The sequence below is a fragment of the Gracilinanus agilis genome, chromosome 1 (genome assembly GCF_016433145.1).
Source record: "Gracilinanus agilis isolate LMUSP501 chromosome 1, AgileGrace, whole genome shotgun sequence".
NCBI classification, from domain to species: domain Eukaryota; kingdom Metazoa; phylum Chordata; class Mammalia; order Didelphimorphia; family Didelphidae; genus Gracilinanus; species Gracilinanus agilis.
Genome location: NC_058130.1, coordinates 219,060,373 through 219,084,620, shown reverse-complemented (window position 1 = coordinate 219,084,620; position 24,248 = coordinate 219,060,373). Strand labels below are relative to the sequence as shown.

Sequence of the window (24,248 nt, the reverse complement as noted above, 5' to 3'; positions counted from 1 at the left end):
AGTGGACTGAGAGCCAGGCCTAGAGAAGGGAGGTCCTAGATTCAAATCTGGCCTCAGATACTTCCCAGCTGTGTGACCCTGGGCAAGTCACTTGACACCCATTGCCTACCCTTACCACTCTTCTGCCTAGGAGCCAATACACAGAAGTTAAGGGTTTAAAAAAAAAAAGACATTTTGAAGACTGCTATATTAGTCAACAGTATTTATTTAAGCATCCACCAAGAAGAATAAGTTTAATATCTTTTCCAAATGAAAGCCTTAAAATATCTGAAGACTATCGTATCTTCCCCAAGGGTTCTCTTCTCCAGACTAAACACTCCTTAGTTCTCATATTTTGGCTTTCAGTTCCTCTCACCATCACTGATCTCCTTATTCTGAGTGAGCTAGTAGTATCACTTTTAAAGCTTCCTAATCTCCACAACCCTCCACCATCAAGCAACATTCCATAGGATTAATAGGAAGAAAAGAATGGCCATTGAAATAACAATAGTTTTTAAAAAGCCAAGTCAGAAACAAAAAAAAATATTATTACACATACTTATATTACAGAAAGTTCTATGAATGATGCTGTCATTCATAGAACAATATCAACTGTTTTGATATTTAGGAAATAAATAAGTTTCTAGGCTAGCCCACAAATGCTTAACTATTACTTATAACACTGTTGGGTAAAAACAATTCCTAGTAAGGGAAAAAATAAAACTTAGATGCTGCCTATATGTACTGGTGATGACTTTCAGTAAAGTCTAACCTTGACCTGGACTTATTAAAATCTAGATATGTAGGAATACACAATTTAGAGATTTCTCCCCTTCTCTTGAATCAGATAGGGGCTGCAGGGGAGAGATAGTGGGACTGTGCAAATTGACATAGTGAATAATGTATTCTAGCATGGAGAATAGGCTTAAGCAATTTGCTGATAAAACAATCTTGATGATTAAGAGCTATAGATAGACAAGGGTTAGATGAGTTTGTACTGAATAATACATATTCTCTAAAAGATATTTTGATTTATCAAGATTAGTCCAAGCATTGAGGTCTACCTCTTTCCTCTTAAACAGTAGAAAAAAGTAATGTAACTAAATGATAATAATCATAGCTGGCATTTATATAGCCCTTCAGGGTTTGTAAAGTTTACGTATATTATTCCATTTGACTTTTAAAAATTTCATTTGATTCTTACAACCCTATAAGTTATTATTATACTCATTTTTACAGATGAAGAAACTGACAGAGAGGTAAGCGACTTGGCCAGATTCAAATCTATTAAGTGTTCAGTGGAAGAGTCAAGTCTTCCTGATTCCAAGTTGAAATCTTTACCACTGCACCACCAACCTAGCTGCCTCCTAAAAGGTTTCATAGCCAAGGTGGCAATTGGGCATGCAATTTTTATGAAAGGGACATCAAAATATGGTCTGCAACTACTGTGGTATAATAAAGCTTGTAAATATTTGCAAATCTTGCCAAGGAGAATTTATGAGTTCCAAACTTGGAAAAAAAAGTCAGTATTTGTGAGAATATTCATTTTAGAAAGTAAATAGGCATTCAAAGTACTAAGATATTTGGTTCTCATTTTGCACTAGAAAAACTATCAAACATCAATGGGAAAAACATGAAAAAACTGAAAGTGTCAACGACATGCTATTTATTCTCTGTTCAGTCATTTCAGTCATGTCTGGCTCTTTGTAACCTCTTATTTTGGGTTTTCTTGGCAAAGACACTGGAATGGCTTGCTATTTCCTTAATAAGTGATTTGCCCAGGTCACATAGCTAGTAAGTGCCTATAGCTGGATTTGAACTCATGGAGATGAGTCTTCATTACTCAAGGATGTGTGTTCTTTCCATTGCACCACCTAGCTGCCTTTCTATAGTTTTAAACAGACCCTTTAATACCCCTGAAAAATGTCAACTGAAAAAGATTATGAAAAAAATTTAAAGATAATTTACAATCAGTTCTCAAGAGACCTCAGACTCTCCAATTATTTTATATAATCATCTATCTTACTGAATTAGAAAAAGGACAAGAGAACCTTGTTATTATGCCTTGACTCTTGTCAGTATATTAGCCTGGTACCTTGTATTTGGAAGAAGAGGACAGGGTTTGAATCCTGCCTCCTACTTACTACATATGAGATCATGTCTTCACTTTTCTGGGCTCCCATTTCTCCAATTGTAAAATGGGAGCGGGGACTAAATGATCTTAAATCAGTAGTTCTTAAGATAGGGCTTGTGAATGGGGGGAAAATGATTTTGATAGCCATATTTCAATATAATTGGTTTCTTTTGTAGTTCTATATATTTTATACTTATAAAAACATTACCCAGAAAAGGAGTCACTAGACTAGCTTTTCACCAGAAGAGAGTAGGTTTTCACTAGGAGAGCCCAGGACCTAGTTAAAGTTATGAAACCTCAAGGTAAGTCTCTTTTTCTGCCAGAAATTTGGGATTCTTAAATTATTAGAAAAATACAAGCTGGTTTTAAAAATGAAATTAGACCATTTAGTGCATAAGTTAAATTTCTCAATAGTTTCTCTGTGGCACCTTTTGGAAAGATTTTAATTTCTCTAAGGTACCTGCAAATATGTTTGACAAATTACATATTAAACGCAAGTTAATTTTGGCTAATGGGAGAGCAGTGGGGAGAGTACTGAACTTGGAATCAAGAAGACCTGAGTTCTAATTTGATCTCAGACACTTACTAGCTATGTGTCCAATGGCAAGGTACTTAACCTCTCAATCTCTCTGTATCTGTAATCTGTAAAATGAAGATAATAACAGTACTTAACTTACAGGGCTGGTATGAGGTTAAATGAGACAATATCTGTAAAGTGTTTTGAAAACTTATTAAGTGCTGTATAAATGTTATTATGGCTATTATTATTACTAACCACCTTTTGGTTATGCTCTAGGGTCAAAATAGTTGATGAGGCTTTAAGAGATCATTTCTTCCAATGATGAAGGAGTTGGAGCCAGGAGATTTGAACAATTCTCCTGATTCTAAGTGTAGTGCACTTCCCTCCATTATAGCACTCATGGACTCCAGCATAAAACCCTTTTCTATTTTATTCAGATTTTGTATAATGTAGAATTCAAAAGTGACTCTAAAGTCTTTCATGACTGAGTAACCTTTCTTAGGAAAGTTGTCTCATAAAAATGTCTCCACTCTCATTCTTCCCATGAAAAAAAGGGACTTTTACGACTGGTTTTGAGTACTACGAAATATAGAAATAAATGTAAATATACAGAAAATTACTGAAAGAGTCCATTAGTTAAGAATTTTAAGTGACTAGCTTTCCCTCCTTTAAGATATCTATGACTTTTTTTTTAAAGAAGCAGGTAATTTTAACATTGATAAATTTTTACAATGGCCAACTAAGAATCTTGAAGCAATGTATAGATTACCTAAAAAAAAATTACTTTTCCACCCTTGTGAAGCTGACAAAAGCAAATATTATTTCTTCATGAACATAGGTAGAAAAACTGATATTCAGAGGTATTTTTCTTTGGGGAAGATTATTTTTTAAAAAAAGTTGTACTTTTTTCTTTTGTTTTTGCACTACAATTATTTTCTCCAAAGAAAAGCTTTGACTCCATTTAGATCTTCCTGATAATAAAAAATGACAGGAATAAAGCCAACAAATACAATGCTTGAATCTGACAGCATGCTTTCACTGATTGTATATTGTGCTTTGAGATATTAGTGAATAATAATGAGGAGAGTAAAATTAAGAAGAATTTTAAAAAAGGAACTTTTGTTGCTAGAAACAATGGTTGTCACCTATAAAGATGGTCACACCTGTACGCTTTAAAGACTTAGAAAGGAAATTTTATAACCAGCTTAAAATATTCCAAATGAATAGTTTCAGTGGGGTTTGAATCCATTATTTAAAAATATATTAAAAATACAAGTCCTTTTAATGACTTTTGTAAGAACTGAAAAAAATTAGGCAAGTTGGAAATTTGCTAGCCGGATCTCAACTAAATCCTTTGCACTGATGTATGACATGTAAAAATAATGAGTATTATGATTTAGTAAATGAAATCAATAATGTGTTTTTCCCATTGGGATCTATTCCAAAGTTTTGATACAGTTTTAGGGAAAGAAAGGGAATAATTATTTGGCTTTTTACTCTGTGCCCAGGCACTGTTCTAAATACTTTACAATTATTATCTCATTTGATCCTTACAACCATCCTGCAAGACAAATGCTAGTATCATATATATATATATATATATATATATCCTTACCTTCTGTCCTAGAGTTAATACTGTGTATTGGCTCTAGGGCAGAAGAGTAGTAAGGGTAGGCAATGGGGGTTAAGTGACTTGCCCAGGGTCACACAGCTGGGAAGTGTCTGAGGCCAGATTTGAACCTAGGATCTACCATTTCTAGGCCTGGCTCTCAATCCACTGAGCCACCCAGCTGACCCCTATCATCCATATTTTGAGGAAAGTGAAGCTGATAGAGGTCAAATAATTTGCTTAGTCACACTGCTAGAAAGTGTCTGAGATTTGAACTTATCTTTGTGATTTCAGGCCTGGTGCTCTATCCACTACAGCTGTCTTATATATTTTTGTGAGGTACCTTGTTCTGGTTATTATAGTCACTAAAAACAAGAGTTTAAACTGAACTTAGAACTAGAACATTAAATCTGTATCACAAAATGTCAAATCAAGATTTAAAAAATGATTAAGCATTCAATGATAGTTTTTGCTAAGCTAATTAACTAATAATGATAATTTTGGAAAGGAAAAAAAGCTTTTTTTTGTACAACTAACAAAATAAAAAAAATAATTTAAGATACCATTTCATAATATATGAGAACAGAATTTGGATTTCTAGACCCAGAGCTTAAAATACAGGGATGTAATGAACTTAAATGTAAAAGAAAAACTTTTCTGGGACCTTGCAAATATAGGAGACTTTGAAAGTGAAAAGAGAGAAGGAAGAAAATTATATTACTATATTAACATATTCCTACTTTGTATTTGCTTCTTTGTCTAGTTTCAACTTTATGGAACAAGATGCCTTCTGGAACTCGTCCCCCTTTCTGATTTTTGTGCTGTCTTCCCCTTTGGACTGTAAGCTGCTTACGGGCAAGAACTGCCTTTTTTTTTATTAACTGTATTGCCAGCATTTAGCACAGAGCTTGGTATTTGGTGCTTAATATATGTTGATTGGATTTATTGGATATACATATATACACAGTTTATATAATATATACACACACATGTATACAAGTGGGTATATACACCCACACCTAGATCGGGGTTGGCAACCTTTTTGGCCACGAGAGCCATAAACGCCACATTTTTTAAAATGTAATTTCATGAGAGCCGTACAGTGCTCACAGTGCGCTCCTGTAACAGCGCCTGAAAAAAAATTGACTTTATGGCTGCTGCAGAAAGAGCCATATCTGGCCCTCGAAAGAGCCAGATACGGCTCGAGAGCCATATGTTGCTGACCCCACCCTAGAGTATCAGTCTTAACATAGGAATACTCAGTAATTATTATCAAAGAAAGGAGAGAGCAATAAAACCTTTTCTTCCACATATCTGTACACAAATACAGATAACCAGAATGATGAAAATTAAAGTCCTTCTCTACTAGCAACAATGCAATGATCCAAGACAATTCTGAGGGACATTCAGAGGAAGAACTGTGGAAGTTGAAACATAGAAGAAAAACAACTGCTTGACCACATGGGTCGATGGGGATATGATTGAGGATGTAGTGCAGATTTTAATAATATGGAAATAGGCCTTGATCAATGGCACATGTAAAAAAACCTAGTGGAATTGATCATTGGCTACAGGAGGGGGGAAGGGGATGGGAGGAAGGGAAAGAACATGAATCATGTAACCATGGAAAACTATTCTATATCAATTAAATAAAAATTTTCAATTAAAAAAAGAAAATTAAAGTCCTTAAAGCAAAGAGGAAATGCTGATCTCTTAAGCATCAAGTGAGATTTAAAGGGATGAAACTCATGACTACAAGCTGGTTCTGAAAAGGATATACTTTATTGAAAAGGAACAGAACAGATAAAGGAGTGGGGAGGGGAATTGATAGGAATATTGTAGTAATATGATATCCAAATGTAAGGAAATGAAGAAACTAGAGTGAGGAATCACTCCAGGGAATTCTTGGGGAATAAAATAAAAGTGATATTGATCTGGGACTTTGCTATAGACCAATTGTACAGAAAGAAGAAGTAGATAAAGAAATAGAAATGATAAGAACTGTGGCGGGTAATGAACTTTCCAACTCAAAATCTATGAGACAGGAGTAGAAAGCTTAGATAGAGTCTTGACAAGGACCTTGAGAGAAAGATTTCAAAGGATTCAGAGAAAGGACAGATAGGATTCCATGGATTAAGATTCTATAGACTCAGTCCAAGGTTGGGAAGAGAGGCACCCTATTTAGCAGTTAATGGATCTAAGGATTGGCTCAAAGATTCTGGAAAACAATTTAGAATTGTGAGAGAATTGACTAAATTGCTCATACTTTTTGATCTGAAGTCCTCACTGCTGGAAACAATCTTTCTCCCCTACCAGTGGTACTACTGTGCACATGTATGGTACTTTATTTTGTGACTTTGAGCAGCAACTTTTCCAATGACTTTGATTCAATTTATCTTTTCTTACATTTACTCTGGTTGTGTCGCTCTGCTTCAAGTGTGATTTGTTAAAAACAGATTGTATGATCGTCAAAGAAAGAACTGGTGAATTCTGAATGCAGACTGAAGCATACTATTTTTCACTTTATGTTCTTTATAGTTTTTTCTTGAGTCTTTTCCACATCATGATCAATATGAAATGTGTTTTGTATGATCACATATCTATAACCTAGATTAAATTTGCTTACTGTCTCAGGGAAGGGGACGAGGAAGGAAGGAGAGCAAGATTTTGGAGCTCAAATTTTAGAAAATGAATGTTAAAAATTGTTTTTACATGTAATTGTAAAAAATAAAATATGTTAAAAACAAACAAAAAAATAAAGTTCTCACTGCTGATCATATCTGAAAGGAGTGTATGAGGGTGAGTATTGATGGTGGAGGAGGTATTTATCAGGACCCCCACTCGATAGTATTCAGTGGGCCAGAATAGCAACTCACTCACCCCCTCCCCAGGGAAGACCTATGAGGTAATAAACTCAAAGAGGTTCCCAAACTGGCAAAGCTATAGTGGGGAAGATATAGGTAGAAGAGAGGAAGGCCCCATACATACCAAAATATTCATAGCAGCATTTTTTTTGTTGGAAGGAACTTTAAATAAATAAAATGGCTTCACTCAATGGGTTATGATTTCAGCAAATTGTAGTATATGAATGTAATGGAGTATTATTGTGTTATTATCAAAGATTAAATTGAGGAATTCAGAGAAACTTGGGAAGATTTGTATGAACCAGTAGAGAATGAAGTAGGCAGAAGCAGGAAAATAATGTACACAATGACAACAAAAAGAATATTAACATGAAACAGAATACTATATAATTACAGGGACCAACTTGTTCTAGGAGAAGAAATGAGGAAATGCATCTCTCCCCTTTTTGTTAGAGAGGTGGGGGAATATTGATATGCAATGTTGCAGATACTATCAGTTAATAGGTAGACTGCTGATTTGCCTCAATTGTTTTGTGAGTGGAAATGGAAGTGGAAGGCATAAATACAGGCATGACTATAATGTAAAAATAGGAGTCATCAACACAACTTAAAAAAAAGAAAAGAAAATGAAGCTACCCCTCCCCCCCCAAAGGATATGGAAATTCTTAGCACTCAAGCAGAAATGGTTTAGGAAAAAAGGGGCCAGGGTAAATATATGAGTAACTTATAGACTAATCTTGGTTTTAAAACAACACACAAAAAAGATGGAAGAAGCAAGGACAGGTAGCAAAAATGGAAACAAAAACAGGGTGCTGTTTGTAAGATGGGTGTTAATTAACAACAAAACAATATTGAGTCTGAGGTGGGAAGGAGAGGGTTTAGATATATTTTTTTTTTTAAATTTTTAAACCCTTAACTTCTGTGTATTGACTTATAGGTGGAAGAGTGGTAAGGGTGGGCAATGGGGGTCAAGTGACTTGACCAGGGTCACACAGCTGGGAAGTCTCTGAGGCCAGGTTTGAACCTAGGACCTCCCGTCTCTAGGCCTGACTCTCAATCCACTGAGCTACCCAGCTGCCCCTGAGGAGAGGGTTTAAAAAAAAAAAAAGGAAGTTAAAACCCAAGCTAAGAAAGAAGGTAGTAAGAGAATATCACTAGCTACCCTTGATAAACTTAAATCACTACGTTCAGATTAACTATATCCCAGCATCTGGAAAATAGGCAGAAATGATTACAGAGCAAGTAAATCTAGGCTGGCTCCAGACTGGAGAATGGTAAATATTATTCTGATTTTTTAAAAGGGGGAGGAGGAGAAGGAAGAGAATATCGTTGCAAATCGTTCGCCTTGACTTTAATTCTTGGTAAAAGCTTGACTTCAATTCTTAGTAAAACAAAACTATCCACTTTTTTTTTACAAGCAATTAATTAGATTACTTTCTATTAAGAATAAATTCCTTTTTTTTTTTTTTGAGTCTCTAAGTTTTTCTTTTCTGCAATTCCCTGTCTGTACTTCAGAAGAATAAGAGTAATGGTGGATTCAAATGCATTTCTCCCCAGTGAATACTAGCATACTAATTGGTTTCCAAACCCAAAATGCAGAAAGAGGAATCCAAGGATAGATGGAGAGCTCTGACCTAACTGGGAAATAAAAACATTAATTTTTTGTAATAATTTAAACTGACTTCTAAGGAAGCTCTCTAGGAAATTTCAGGGGGAAACCTGTTCCCAGCAGACAAACTAGAATCACCAGAAGTTCCTTACTTAAAAAAAAATATTTTTGAGGTATAATGGAATTGTTTTTTCCCTTTATCACTACTGAGAAAATATTCATGTGAATGTAGTTCACTTAATTTCTAAAGCTAAAATTTCACTTCAAACTTCTGTTAATTTAAGGAAAGTTTCCTGCTGAGTACACTTTTCCTACTCGAAAATTACAAATAAAAATAACATAAGGAATTCTAACATGAAATATGAAAATGAAGTAGTGAGAAGTGAATTACAATGAAGCTAACAAAAAAGTCACTAAGACTAAGTATTATGAAAACTAAAATAACTTCAGCTTATGACCCAAGAGCTACATGATTCATGTAGCTTTTCAATACAACCCACAGAAAAAAGTTCTGTTGGAGAGATATTTTTGTCCCCTGGGGCCAATCCTGAAACACGATTTTCTCGCATCATATTCTTCTTTAGTTTTTCATTGAGGATTCATTCTCATTAGGAGAAATTTAATTGTAAATCCACAAGATCACAGAAAGCTAGTCAACATACTAAAAACATGTTAATTGTAGACACATAAAACCCAAAGCAGAATAATACCTAGACTATGCACCCAAGAAGCAGGGAAAAAAGTACAGACTGTTTCGAATTGTTTGCTCTCTTTTATTTACTGTTCTTTCCATAGGAACATAGAATGTGAAGTCACATGATGTTGATGTAGTTTAAGTTAAAAAAAAGCCATGTAAGGAAAAAGGAATCAATATTAATCTTTCAAGGGCAACTCCTCTTTGGATGTTATTCCCTCATAAAAGCTATTTGAGATCCCTGTAATTTTAGTTATTTTTCTGCATCACCTATATGGCATTCAGGGGTTGTGCATGAAAGGGGAAGCCTGAAGCAAAAAAGAAAAAGAAAAAAAATGAAGCAATATTACTATTTATGTCATTTGTATCTATTTAGAAGTAGAAAGGAAAGACTTCACCTTCATAACACATTTTTTCCTTTGGAACTGAAGTTTTAATCCAGTGTTTATAACAACATTGTTGCTGTGGAAATAGTTGATTCAGTATTATGAACGCACTGTTGTATAAAGTTAAGGTGTGGAAGAGAAAAGTCTTATTCAAACAGTGGCAAGAACTATAAAATGTAAAAATAGCAAACTGATGACTGATGTTTAAGCACATAACCATATGTTTCAACAGGAAGATATTTCCTTTTTTCAGATGTCAAAGAAATATACTTTTTATTCCAATTTCATCATATTTTGGGAACATTATCAACTTGTCTCAGCCACTCCAATCCCCCAACACTTTTAGTGGTGCCTCAAATTGTTACCCCTTTCCTTCTCCTTGTACTCTATATTTTATAAATGTGATGCTTAAAAGATTATCTTATAATTCAGACCTTGGTTAAGACATGGAAAAACTCTGCTAAAGATAACCAAAGGAAACAGAGCGTTTAGAAAAATGTCCTATAATGATTAACTCGATTAAATATGGCAATGCTATTATTCCATTTTGATCTTACTCTTGAATTCACGAAACTCAAGGTTTCCTAGAAGCTATCAATATAAAAACCAATGTTTACTAAAATACAGATACAGATATATTCAGTCCTTTTCTTAGGCTTGTTTGAATTGTATGGGCTCTTTCAATAATCATACTTGAAAAAAAATTAAATAACTTACCTTGAAGTTTAAAATGTTTTTACATCTTAAATTTAACATACTGTGATTCCCTCTGCATTGTTTTCTCTTCCTTTCCTCTCAAAAACTTCCTTACACACAAAAAATTATTTTTTCTCAGCTATGGTTCTTGGACCTTTTCAGAAGATGGTACAGGATTTTCTCTTTGAAATGATTGCCAATGATCATTTTCACCCAATTTAAGTCACACTGATCAAGTTTTTTAAAGTATCTACGGGGTGAGGAAATTGTTTTCAATAGACAAAAAGAAATATAATTGCCTAAGCAGAAATTGAAAAGAAAATTTTGGAGAGAACCAAATTTTCCTTACTTTTTGGTGATTTGAGATTGCATTATTAAGTAGGTTGTTTTCTTTATGGATGACTGTAAAGTAGATCAATTTATACAATCTAAAAGTAATCCTGAGAGAAGAAGGGAGGGTCATATAAAGTAAAATAAATGAGTCTCTAATTTTCAACTAGGTGAGTCACAGGAAATATTCATACCGCAAAGTAAAATCTGAAAGCCTAGTTTGCCCATCCCTCTCAGATAAAATATGTCAGAGCTACACTAACTTCTGTTATATAATCAGAAATTATAAATCTGAAGTGAAAATCTTTCCTATAGCATACCTGTATTGCTAACCAACTGGAGGTGGAAATGACTGAAGTTTTTACCACAGAATCCCAAGAAAGTCAATGAGACTTAAGTTACAGCCTTCTTCCTTGGACCCTAAGCCAGGTCTACTGGTGAATCCTGTTCTCAGTTTTTTCCTGTTAAGCAATTGTTCTCTAGTAATTTTTCTTAATCATCACTTCCTCTTTATCCAGTCTCACTTTTAGAATCATAGTTTGGGGGTGGGGTAGGTATATCAGAGGTTAAGAATCTAATTTATTTTATTTTTTAAAAGTCAATCAAGAAAGAAGGAAGGAACAAATTAAGAGCCTACTAAGTGCCAAGAATTGGGCTAAGAGTTTTATAAATATATTATTTGATGCTCACAATAATCCTGGCAAGTACTATTCTCATTTTTCAGTTAAGGAAACTGAGGTAGACAGATTAAATTTAAAAATTTAATCTCCTCTAATTACATGAAAAAGTTTCTAACATTTCCAAAAAAAATTTTTGAGTCTCAAATTCTTTCCTTCCCTACCCACTCTTAGATGGTAAACAATCTGACAGATTTTACATGTGCAATCATATAAAACATTTCCACATATTAGTCCTTTTGTGGAAGGAAATTTGAACAAAAAAATTAAGAAAGTGAAATAAGTTCTCTTTGTCTGGATTCAGCCTCTTATCAGTTCTTTCTCTGGAAGCAAATGGCATTTTCTTATGAGTCCCTTGGGATTGCTGAATATACTTGTTATTTGTAGTTGTTCACTGCACAGTATTCCTGTCACTGTGTACAGTTTTCTTCTGTTTCTACCTACTCCACTTTATATAAGTCTTTCCAGGTTTTTCTTAGCTCTTCTTGCTTGTCATTTCTTACTGTACAATAGTATTCCAATACAATCATAAACTATAACTTATTTAGCATTGATGCCCACAAGTATCTTCTCACTTCCTAATTCTTTGCCACCCAAGCTGTTGAATTCTTTTGTACATATATGTCCTTCTCCTTTTTGTTTTTTAATTCTCCGGGATACAAACCTGGTAATGGTATTGCTTGGTCAAAAGGTAGGCACTATTTTATAAGCCTTTGGACATAGGTTCAAGCTGTTCTCCAGAATATTTGAATCAGCTCACAACTCCCCCCATCAGGGTATAATTGTCTCAACTTTCCCACATCTCCTCCAAGTTTTGTCATTTTCCTTTTCTGTCAAGATAGCCCATCTGATAGGTGTGGGGTGGTACCTCAGAATTGTTTTAATTAGAATTTTTAATAGTGATTTAGAGCATTTTTTTGCATAACTAAGAAAGCTTTAAGGAATTTATCTGAGAAGTACCTGTTTGTATCCTTTGACCATTTATCAATTGGGGAATGACTTGTATTCTTATATATTTGACTCATTTCTGAATTTGAGAAATGAAACTTTTAATAGATTTATAAATTTCCTCCCCCTCCCATTATGATTATTGGGTATTATTCTCCATCCTATTTCCCTCTGTTTCGTTTCTGACCACCACATCCCCACAATTTGTTCACTTTTCTATCAGTCCTACCCCTCTTCTCTCATTCCTTTGCCCTCCAACTTTCCTGCAGGTTAAAATAGATTTGTATGCCCAATTGATTATGTTCTTCCTTCATTGGGCCAATTCCATTGAGTAAGGTTTGTTTTCCCCTCCTCCCCTCTCTTATGTTCCCCTCCCCTATAAAAGCTCTTTTGATCTTTTATGTGAGAAAATTTACTCTAATCCATTTCCCGTTTCCCCCAATGCTTTCCTTTTTTTCATGATTTGATTTTTTTTGCTTAGATATCATCCCATCATATTCAATCATATCCTTGCCCTCTGTCTATGTATACTACTTCTAACTTTCCTAATAATGAAGAGTTCTTAGAAGTTACAAGAATCATCTTCCCATGTAGGCATGTATACAGTTTAACCTTACTGGATGCCTTTTGATTTCTCTTTCCTGTTTACCTTTTTATCCTCAACTTGAGTCCTCTATTTGAGAGTCAAATTTTCCATTCAGGTCTGGTCTTTTCAACAGGAATATATGAAAGTCTGCTATTTCAATGAGTATCCATTTCCCCCTCTGAAGGATTATGTTCAGTTTTGTTGGGTAAGTGATCCTTGATCATAGCTCCTTTGACCTCTGGAATTTCAAATTCCAGGCCTTCCAGTCCTTTAATGTAGATGCTGCTAAGTCTAGTGTTACTCTGACTGTGGCACCACAAGATTTCAACTACTTCTTTCTGGATGCTTGTAATATTTTCTCTTTGACCTGGGAGTTCTGATAATTTGGCTATAATATACCTGGGAGTTATCCTTTTGGAATCTCTTTCAGGAGGTGATCAGTGGATTCTTTAGATTTCTATTTTGCCTTCTGGATCTGGAATATCAGGGTGGTTTTCCTTGATTATTTCTTAAAAGATGATGTTGAAGTTCTTTTTTTTTTTTTTTATCATGGCTTTCAGGTAGTTAAATAATTCTAAAATTCTCTCTCCTGGATTTATTTTTCAGGTCAGTTGTTTTTCTAATAAGATAGTTCATATTTTCTTTTTTTGACTTTGTTTCTTGATGTCTCATGGAGTCATTAGTTTCTGTGAAAAGAGTGAATCAAACTTTCTTTGTCTATCAATGAGTAATTTTTAAGTTAATCAATAAAAAACTTAAGCACCCCTACTTAACATTAAATAAGAGTGTTTATAGGCCACTTGCTAAAGTGGGTGACAACTCCACAGGGGACTGACCAGACCACCCCCTGGGCAGTGCTAAATTGGTTCCTATAAAGTGGAGGAAGGGACAGGAAGTGACATGGGAAAATGACTATAAAAAGTCCTGAACTTTCTGTCGGGAGGACTTTGGCTCGTGACTTGGCTTTTGGATTGCTTCTTGGAGGACTGCTCCTAGATCTTCTCCTTTGGACTTCATCTTGGGTGATTGAGTAGCTGACCTTCCTTTTCTGCCTTCTGGAGAGATTAGTTCTGTAGAGGCCTTCATTCCCTAGAGGAGGCTGCATAGGTGGAATCCTTGCATAAGATACCATCAGGTCCTCTGACTGAGGGTTAACGAGGCTTGCCGGGAGTGAGCTAGACACCAGAGCAATATTTAGTTTGACAGGCTAGACATTTTCTCTACCTTATTCTTTTATTTCTCTACTTCCACTCTTTCTTTTTTAGTAGTGAATAAACACTACTAAAAGTTCATTTTGACTTGAGCTATAATATTACCTTAGAATTCTGATATTTAGTCAAACCCTAAATTTAATTTCTTATGTTTCCAATTGCCCAATTCCACTTTTTTAAGACATGATTTTATTGAGTGAGCTTTTGTACCTCTTTTCCCAAAGGGTCTATTCTTCCCTTTTAAGGAGTTCTAGTCTTCAGTGCAAATTTTTGTTTATCTTTTTCCATTTTGCCAATACTGCTTTTTAAGAAGTTCTCTTCACTGTTTTTTGTCTCTTTTACCAGTTGGCCTATTCTGTTTTTTAAGAAGTTACATTTCTTCAGTAATTTTTTGTACCTCCTTTACTGAGCTGTCAATTCTTTTTTCAAGTTTTTCCTGTATCACTTTCATTTCTTTTTTCTAGTTTTTCTTCTATCTATTTCATTTGATTTTAAAAATCCTTTAAAAGCCCCTCCATTAATTCTTTTTGGGCTAGAGACCAATTCAAATTTTTTGGAGTCTTTGGATGTAGTGGTCTTGACTTTGTTGTCTTCTGAATTTGTGTTTTGGTCTTCCATGTCATTAAAACAATTTTCTATGTTGTTTTTTTTTTTTGTTTCCTCATTTTCAAACTTTTTTGTTTTCTTTTAATTTAAGGAACTGCTAAAGTTGAGTTACAACTATGGTGAAGGAAATATTATTTTAAACTTCAGGCTCTTTGTACAGCTGACTTAAGAGTTAGCTCTGGGGATCTATAAACGGTCATTTCTTGGAACTGTGATCATGATTCCCTGCTCTCCTATCGTTACAAGTGCTGGTGCTCCTCCTCACCCTGAGACTATGACTTGGATCTGTGGATGGGCAATGTGACAAAAATCTTGCACCCAGAACCAGCAGAGGGACCCCTGTAATCTCCTTCTGAACAGTTGTCTGATTCCCTCCTCACCCTCTATCATCTATGGTTGAGATTGCTGGAAGCTTTTGCTTCTGATTCAGATGCACCTAAAACCTATTGTGTGCTACTGTGCACTCTACTTCTACCCCAGTGCAGCAGAACTTTCATACCAGCCTTCAAAGTTGTTTTGGGCTGAAAAATTATTTTACCCTGTCTTTTTGTGGGTCTTCATTGCAATGAAGATATTTTAATATAGCAATTTTCTGGGCAGAATGTCACTAAATATAAATTATTCCAATTATTAAATTGTCCAAACATAGATAGTCATTATGTTTGGAAATGAAAAGTCAAAATCAGTGTGAAGGAAAATAAAAAAACCCAAATATGTTAAATACATTGATTTTAGGATTATTTGCACAATAAGCATATTCATTATTGTCTTGACTGTGTCAAGTATCTTGATTCTCCTTTGGTTTAGAGCTCAATTCTAAATATACTATTGGTACCCATTACAAAATTAAATTCAAAATTTCTGTCTATTTGTTTTTCTACTTAGGGCTTTATAGCCAGAGGACATTCTACCACCAGAATTTGCTATGAAGCATAATATCATAGTTTTTTGGAGGGTATTTTGATAGAGATCAGGTAGGTCTGTGTACCTTTTTCTCCATGCAGTTTAAATAATTTGCTGAGTTACACGGGTAGTGTCTGGGAATGGATTTGAACTCAAGACTTCCTGACTCCAAGACAAGCACTATAACTTTTAATTAACAAGCAGTTATTAAGTAATAATAATTAATAATAGCTAACACTTATAGAGAGCTAACTATGTGCTAGGCACTGTGCTAAGCACTTTGTAATTTTTTTCTTACTTAATCCACATACTAATTCTGAAAGGTAGGTGCTATTATCATTCTTATTTTACAAATGAGAAAACCTAGAGGCAAACAGTTATGGTCATAAAGAGATAAAGTATCTGAGGATGGATCTGAACTCCAGGCCTGGTGCTTTATCTCTTGAAAGTAATATCTATATGTCAGGCATTTTTCTAATATTTACAAAGAAATAGTAAAAACAGTTCCTTAGCCTGAGGAGCTCACTTTCCAAAGGGGGAGCCCATGAGTACATAAAAAAGATAAATATAGAATAGATGAATCTAGAGGGAGCTTAGAAGTCCTTTAGTACAGAGGCATCAAACTCCTAGCCTGTAACACTCCCCAAGGCATTTCCCCTCTCCCCCTTAATCAATCAGATTGGTTCAATCTGACACATAACATGTTATTCTAAGCACCTTGACAAACATCAAGGATGTCTTCTTGCAGAGTACTGGAGACAAGATCTTTTTCTGGTTATGTGCCTTGTCACGGTTGTCACCAGAGCTAGCACCATAATAATGGAGCCTGGTATTCTCTTTGGAGCTGCAAGGGCAGAAAAAGATGGTGTGTTCTTTTTAGTCCAAAATATTGCTGTCATAGCCAAATTCAGGCACTCCTAGGGAGCCAGTTTAAATGCTTCAGAGTGCCTCAGAGCCCCTGCAAACTCAAACCCAAGTGCCTAATTTTCTTTTAATGTTTTCCTGTTTAAAGAAATTTTTATTTCCAAAGCTATGGAAATATACTCCATACACTGCTCCCAATAACCTTTTCTAGTTGCATATGTAGTGTGGATTGAGCCTCTGGCAGCCATTTATACTTGTTCCGTTAGTTCTTTCCCAGGTAAGAGAATGATGTTGAGAACAACCTGAGTAAAAATGTTCCAACCAATGGTTGACTGTTAATCTAGCTGATTGTGTATCCTGACTGAAATGTGAGGAGATTTGATGTATTCAACTCTGGTCTATTAATAGATGTGACAAAAGCATGGAATTTCCTCTTGCCTTAGCTCTAATTTTTGCTGGTGACCTACTCACAACACCAATGGTTATATCACACACAACCTTGTGTAGACGGAGGTGATTTCTGTGGCATTAAAATCAGGTTAGATGTTTGGGTGGTTGTAGGTGGCATTTTCTCCATCATTTGAGTACACACCACTGTGTGTGGACCCCAATGGACAGAAACTCTTCATGCAGACCCTCTGAATAGAAAGTATAGGAAGGTTAAACTGTCCATTGCTGAACCTTTGCCTCCATCCATGATAAAATGCCCTTTGTATTGCGAGAGGTGTCCACAGGCTTTCCTATGCCAGGTTCATCAAACCCACTAGTCATAGGTAACTTGACAATCTCTCCTGTTAGGGTATTGATTTGGGGATCGTGTGTGAGCGTGTATTTCAGGGGTTAGAGGGTTGATCACTTTCCATTTTTGGGTCAGTTTAGATTTGGTTCCCCCAGGGTCCTCAGAATCCAGAACTAGATGAAAATGTTATTGGAAAATTTTTAACAAAATAAACAAAAACACAATACAACATAATGTTAATCTGTGATTTTATAAGTCAACAGGCATGTTCCAGCAGAGATGTTATAGTCCACCTAACCTCTTTTTTCCCTTTCATTTTCTTTACCACCCCCAGGTGAGTCTTCCCACATTGCTAAACCTGGAAAAGCAGTCACCATTATCACTGTTGATCAATACAGTAAACTTTGACCTACTCTGTTTCTGACATGGGCTAAATCACCTCTCCTTGTGCAGGTTGGTGTTTCCCCAGCCTGGGGACTCACTCACCATAGCAGTGTCAGGCGAACTGGGGACACTTGAATGACTTAGCCTATTGCAACTCAGACCTCTCTGGACTCAATATCTATAAGGTTCAGCCTAATAATAGGGTAAGTTATAGGTGTGTATCATCATACTTAGGACACCCTTCATTTAAAAATTAAAAAAAAAAAGAGGCCTAGAGAAGTTAAATAGCCCATGGTCATATGGATAGTAAACAAACTCCAGCATTTTACAGATGAAGACACTAAGGCCTTGAAAGATGAACTAATTTATCCATGGTCGAATGAGTAATTACTGAGAGGGCTAGGATTTGAACTCTGACTGCCCATTCCAGAGCTAGGGCTTCCTGGCTTTCCTGAGCAGTGAATTCTGTCCCATTCCAGCCACCTCCATATCCCCACCAGACACCATCCCATCCCCTTCTAGCTACATAAGTGAAGGACACTTGGGACTGACACTCTGGGGCAACTCCATTTCCAGACTGAATCCTTTTGGACAATGATAATCTATTTAAACTCATTATATTTTCACTCTATCATTCTTTCCCTGTCCCAGTGATTCTGAAATCCCACTCCCCAGTGTAAACTCTGTTCTCAGTTCCCCACATTCCCCTCAACCTAACCCCACCTGATGTTCCACTTTGAAGCTACTCACTCCTTTCCACTGTACTCTCTGGAATTCCTACTCCCTAGGCAACACATTTGCTTTCATCTTAAACCTTTGCTTTTACTCTAACTCTACACCTTCTTGTACTCTTTGAGACCAGGCTCCCTCCTATTGACACAGCTTCTGAAGTGCCCCCCTGACCCCCAATACTGATGGTTACAGTGGGGAAGTTGGGAAGACTCCTCGTTCTTCAAAGTCACTTCCAGGCTCTCCTCCTATGATGATTACTCTGTAACACTCCTTAGAGGTTCACTGAATCCATATTTATCACCCAATCAAGTTAATCACTGTTAGCATAGACCTCAGTATATCATGCACCCTCAGCAATGATGGTCTTGAATTTGTGACTTGGCCTTCACTAGCATAGAGGCTTTTGCCTCGTTAGAAATCTGGCAATACCCCCTTCACCTTTGTATACCCCCCTTATACATCATCAGGTTTTTGCCCTGCCTCCTTACCCTGGTCGTCTTAGTGTATAAATCCATGACATCATCAGGCTTATAAAGTAGGGTTCAGGCTCCCTCACTCCCCCCCTTGTCTATCAAGTGACTTCTACCAATGAGAAGTATTTCCTGATTACTTCAACCAATCCATATCTCTATTTTTATCACTGTCTTGGATTATTTTTGTACTGGTATAAAAGTTGTCTAATTCTTTGGGGTATACAGGAAGGCCTCACACAGTGCTCAGGGTCTTTTGGTCTTGACCAGAAATCTGGCTTTATTGTGAGACTGACCCTCTTGCAATAAACCTATTTCTTTATGGCTTGGAGATTTTGTTTATCATTTGCATTCCTATGCTTAGAAATTATGCAACAAGGTCATTTTCCTTCAATCAACTCTAGTGGCTCTCTTTTGCCTCCAGAAAAAAACCATAATATCCTTTTTATGTCTTTTTAAAACCTTCATAAAATTATATTTTTTATGAAATACACGTATAACCCAGATCAAATTGCTTACCAACTTCAGGAAGGAGGAGAGAGGGAGACAATGTGGATCTTAAAATTTTGGAAAACAGATGTTGAAAATTGTTGTTGGAAAATAAAATTTAAAAAAATTTAAACCTTCATAATCTGGTACCTTTCTACCTTCCTCTTTTTGTAAGGTCTTCTTAGATATTACTTATTCCCATGTTCTTCCTCATATAAGATATCTCCCAACTCAAGGCACCTTCATTGGCTGTCATCTCTGCCTCCTGGCTTCCCCCAAATTTCAGCTAAAATTCCTACTTTCTAAAAAAGTCTTTCCTGATTTTCCTCATTGCTGGTGTCCTCCTTTAATTGATTATTACCAATTTGTTCCACATTCAGATTGATTGTACATAGTTGCTTACCTGCTGCCTCCCCATTTTTTTGTCTCTCTCAATCTCCAGTGTCTTTGCAGTTATTGGCATATAGTAGGTGTTTAGCTAACACTGTTCATTTGACTTTTTCCAGTTGTGAAAGGGAATTCTTTATTCTCTTTGTCTATTTTGAGTTAACACTTGGTTAACACTAACTTAAGTACCCCTACTTAGTACCTCACCAGACTGAAGTATGAATCAGACTTTCTTTTAGTATCCCACTTGACTAAGGTCAAGCACTGGAGCAATATTGTAGTGTGATAGGTTAAATATCTTCTCTACCCTTTTTTTGTATTTCTCAACTTTCACTCTCTCTCCACCTATTTTGTAAATAAAAACTATTGAAAGTCATTTTGACTTGAGCTATGATATTTTAAATTGGTGACTACCATATTATTTTAGAATTTTCATATATTTAGTCTAAACTTTTAATTTAATTCCTTATACACTCTACCATGTTGTCTCTCAAAATGAACTTGGTACTTTCTCAAGTGGGCTAAAGGAAGATCATTGCTTTTCTTTTAGAAGCATGGAAATTCTGCTACACATTTCATCTGGAGAAATTACAAACCAAAATGGAGCTCAGAGAGAGCCTTAAGAGGAACCAAAGGAAGACCTGAGGACCCCTGGTATGTATGTAGTTTCAATGTGATTTGCTGTTCAACTTACCCAACTCTATGGACACAGGAGAACCAGTAGCTATTTCTCCAATTTTTGCTACACCATCATAGTAGGCTCTTCCTGCCACTATCATAGCTAGAGGGGAAAGAAAAACATATTTGAAATAATTAATACAAAGAAAAAACAACAATGCAGATTTCCCCTTAAAAACATAAATCAATTACCCTTTTAAGAATGGGTATGACTTGAATGAAAATCTATTTTGATAGTTTACTGGACAGGCAGTCTCTGACTTCCCAGTATCTGACTTAGGTACCATCCACATATGTGAACACCTAGGCTGCTGTGGAGGGGAACTCCTGTTACTGAAGCAAGTGGCTTTAGAAATCCCTAGAGCTGTCGGGGAGCTAGGTGGCAGTGTTAAGAGCCAAACCTGGAGTTGGGAGGACCTGGGTTCAATTCTGGCCTCAGGCACTTTCTAGCTGTCTAGACCCTGGGCAAGTCACTTAACCCTGTTTGCCTAGCCCTTGCCATCTTCTGTCCTAGAGCTGTTACTAGGACAGAAAGTAAGGGCTTTAATGAAAGAAAAGAAATCCCTGGAGTTGTTGCTATTAAAACCTTAGAGACTCTGAGTCATAGAAAAAAGTCTACTATAAGGAGCTGGTTAGTATAGCACTATAGTTCAGTTTTTTAATGGGTCAAAACAAGCTTTTGTGGGTGGACTGGGAAAGTGAGCCATTATTGGCTCATCCCCAGTGAGTCACTGCTTCTATGAGGAAATAGATTCCAATTTCCAAAGTTCATAAATGAACTTTGTGACAATTGCCTGTGCCTTTAGAGTGGTCTTGCTTCTGAATAAGTGTAAACCCTGTTCAATTGCCACATGAAAACGGTAAGAAAGAGTTAATCATCCCCCCCCCTTACTTCCCCCTTCAAAACAGGCCTTGATCAAAGTCAACATCTTCTGTTCAGAAAGGGAACATAATATTATGTAGGTTGTATTCAAATTTGTTCAAAATAGGATTGTTTTTATTCTCATTCCAAAATTTCAAGTCTGGATATTTAATTGTTTTTAGAGATTTAATTCTGAGGGATGGAAACTGGAGAGTTTTATATATTTCAATTTCCTTTCTTTGAAAATAACATTCATTTTGAAAACTTTGAGAGTGAATAATAGGTATTTTTCTTCTGTGTTGCTTGTTTACATATAGTAATATAGTCATGCAATTTAAAATTTGCAGTATTTATATTTTTGTTGTATATGCATTCCCAAATTAAAAAAAACTGAATTAGGTTTACTTTGCAGCTTTTGAGATAAATTTATAGCAAATTATTACAAATGTAAATGAGACTATTGATTTTGATAATAGGCAAAATAAGAACTTTGGGCAGGGGTAATAAAGATTTTATGGGAAAAATAGTCACTGTTTTTCATTATGTAACTATTTTAGCACTAGTTTTACATATGATAGAAAATAGATTAATATATAATTTCAATTCAAATCCTTCAAAAATAATCCTTTCAATCCTTTCTTCAAAGTTATTACAATATAGAGCTATGTCTTTGACAAATACAAAGCTCTCAAAACACTGCTGCAATTTATAGCACTCTGGTAATAACTTTGCAATGAGATTATATAAAAAAGAAGAATTTATATCTGTGGAATACTTTAAGATTATTAACTAGCTGATTTACCCAACTGTCTTCAGATGTCAGTAATACCATTCATGTTTCACTAATAGGCATGGAGTTGAAAGAGAAATGTTGGTGGATGGAGAGTTGAGCTCAAAGTAAGAAAGTTTTGGTTTCAAGTTCTGCCTCTAATACATACTGGCTTTGGGCAAATCTCAAACTCTCCATGCTCCTAGGCAAGCCTCTAACACAATAATGTATATAAACAGTTGATGATTGATAGGGAATTCTCAAAGGGAGTCCTTATAGTATGGGAATCCCAAATCTAGACTAAGAAAAAAGTAGTATAGATAGTTCAATAAATGCTCATGGTCGGATAGTGAGTAAATTTGGGGCAGAAGAGAATCCAAGTAACTCAAGTCAGACCTAAGGTTGCTTCCGGTTTTAAAATGCTATGACAGTTTTGATTCCTGGGATTGTAAACATTAAAAAATTCCTTTTGAGAACATGTACATATAAGCAGAGGTGTGCTGGAGCCAACCTGAACTGGCTTAAGAGCCAACTGTTAGTTAAATTTTCAGTGTGAGCATTTACATCTCAGAAATTGACAAATGCTACAAATCAATGTTTGATTTATTATTTTGAGGATTGTCTAATCTTAAGAAAGTGAAGGAGAAAATGCTAATGATTCAGAAGAAACTTAAGTGTGTCATGCATATATTTTTTTCTAGAGAGTTGGTTGTTAAAAATTTACCAATAGCTTCCCGGCATATAAGTGTGTTTATATATATATATATGTATATATATATATATATATATTTTTTTTAAAGTATATATTCATTATATATCTATGCATATATATAGTGTCTATATTTAATACTGTTAAGATAAAGTAATATTTTACTGCGGGAATTAAACATTAATAGTTACCAATTAGCTGAAAGGCAAAACTGTGGGATAAAATGTCATACTGAAGGTAAACTATACAAATGATACTATCACAAGTATTTTGTAACTATACTATCTCATTATAAAAACTGAATTTCTTGAACATTATATTGGCTTATCTATTTACTCTCATTAGACAAATTCCACTGAAAAATTTCATTCATTATTTTACCTTTATTTTAAAATATTAATGCTTTTGTTTTTCATATAACCTTCATTTCCATATATTTCTAATCACTCTTCCATTCATCAAAACAAAGAACATTTGCTAAGCCTTTTCTATGTGTGAGGCAAAGTTCTGGGAATTCAAAGATAAAAAAAAGATGTAGTCCTTGCCCTGAAGGCTGGCACTCAAAAAAGAGGAGACAATATATAGGCACACAAGTGTAGGCAGAATACATGCATAATAGATGGAAGGTAGTTTTGGGAGGTGTATTAGCAGCTGGGGGTGTTGGAACCCTTTATGAAGAAGGTGGTGCTAGCTAGAGCTAAGTTTAGAGGGAACCCAGGGATTTCAAAAGGTGGATGAAGAGGGAATGAATTCCAGGCAGAGAATGTGTATGTGTGGAGGTCAGTATTAATGGACTATGAAGTGCAAGGAAGGGATTAAAATGTCCAACAGAGGAAATGACATATAATTTTCTAGGCAATAGGAGGCCGCTGAATTTTGCTGAGTGGAGATTTGGGTGAGGGGGAGAAATGACATGATTGGATTTGTACTTTAAGAAAATCACTTCAGCAGCTATGTAAGAAGATGGATTGGAATGGGGAGAGACAAGGCACTTTCTTACGTAATTGTCTGGTTTATCATTTGTCCACTTCTTATATATACAAATTTACAAAGTTCAGACAGATTTTACTGTCTCTGTTATCAGTTCAAAGTTTTTTCTTCTGTATTGTCTTACTGCTTTTGTTCTTTCTTGTCTTTTCCTTTGGGCTGTTTTTTTTTTTCCGTACTTTCTTTAGTTGCTTCTATTATGTTACTATTGTAGTTATCTAGTTGAAGGGTGATGAGGATCTGTATTGTGGTGATCCTGTGTGTACATATCCAAGAGATGTTGTAGAGATAAGATTAAGCAAATGCATGGATATGTGGCATGAGATTGAGGAATCAAGGATGACAATGATGCTGAGACTGTGAAATTGAGTGATTGGAAAGATGGTGGTACAGTAATAGGGAGTGTTTTGAGGGAGGTATGAGTTC

General features: G+C 35.5%; 1 protein-coding gene across 1 annotated transcript in view; it reads right to left on the bottom strand.

The window, feature by feature from the left end:
• Window positions 1-24,248, bottom strand: part of BAIAP2L1 (BAR/IMD domain containing adaptor protein 2 like 1) — a 123,136-nt gene that overhangs the window by 87,248 nt on the left and 11,640 nt on the right. Inside the window, exon 3 of the mRNA XM_044678943.1 lies at window positions 20,512-20,598. Coding sequence (XP_044534878.1) covers window positions 20,512-20,598 — 87 coding nt within the window. The remainder of the gene's footprint in view (window positions 1-20,511; window positions 20,599-24,248) is intronic.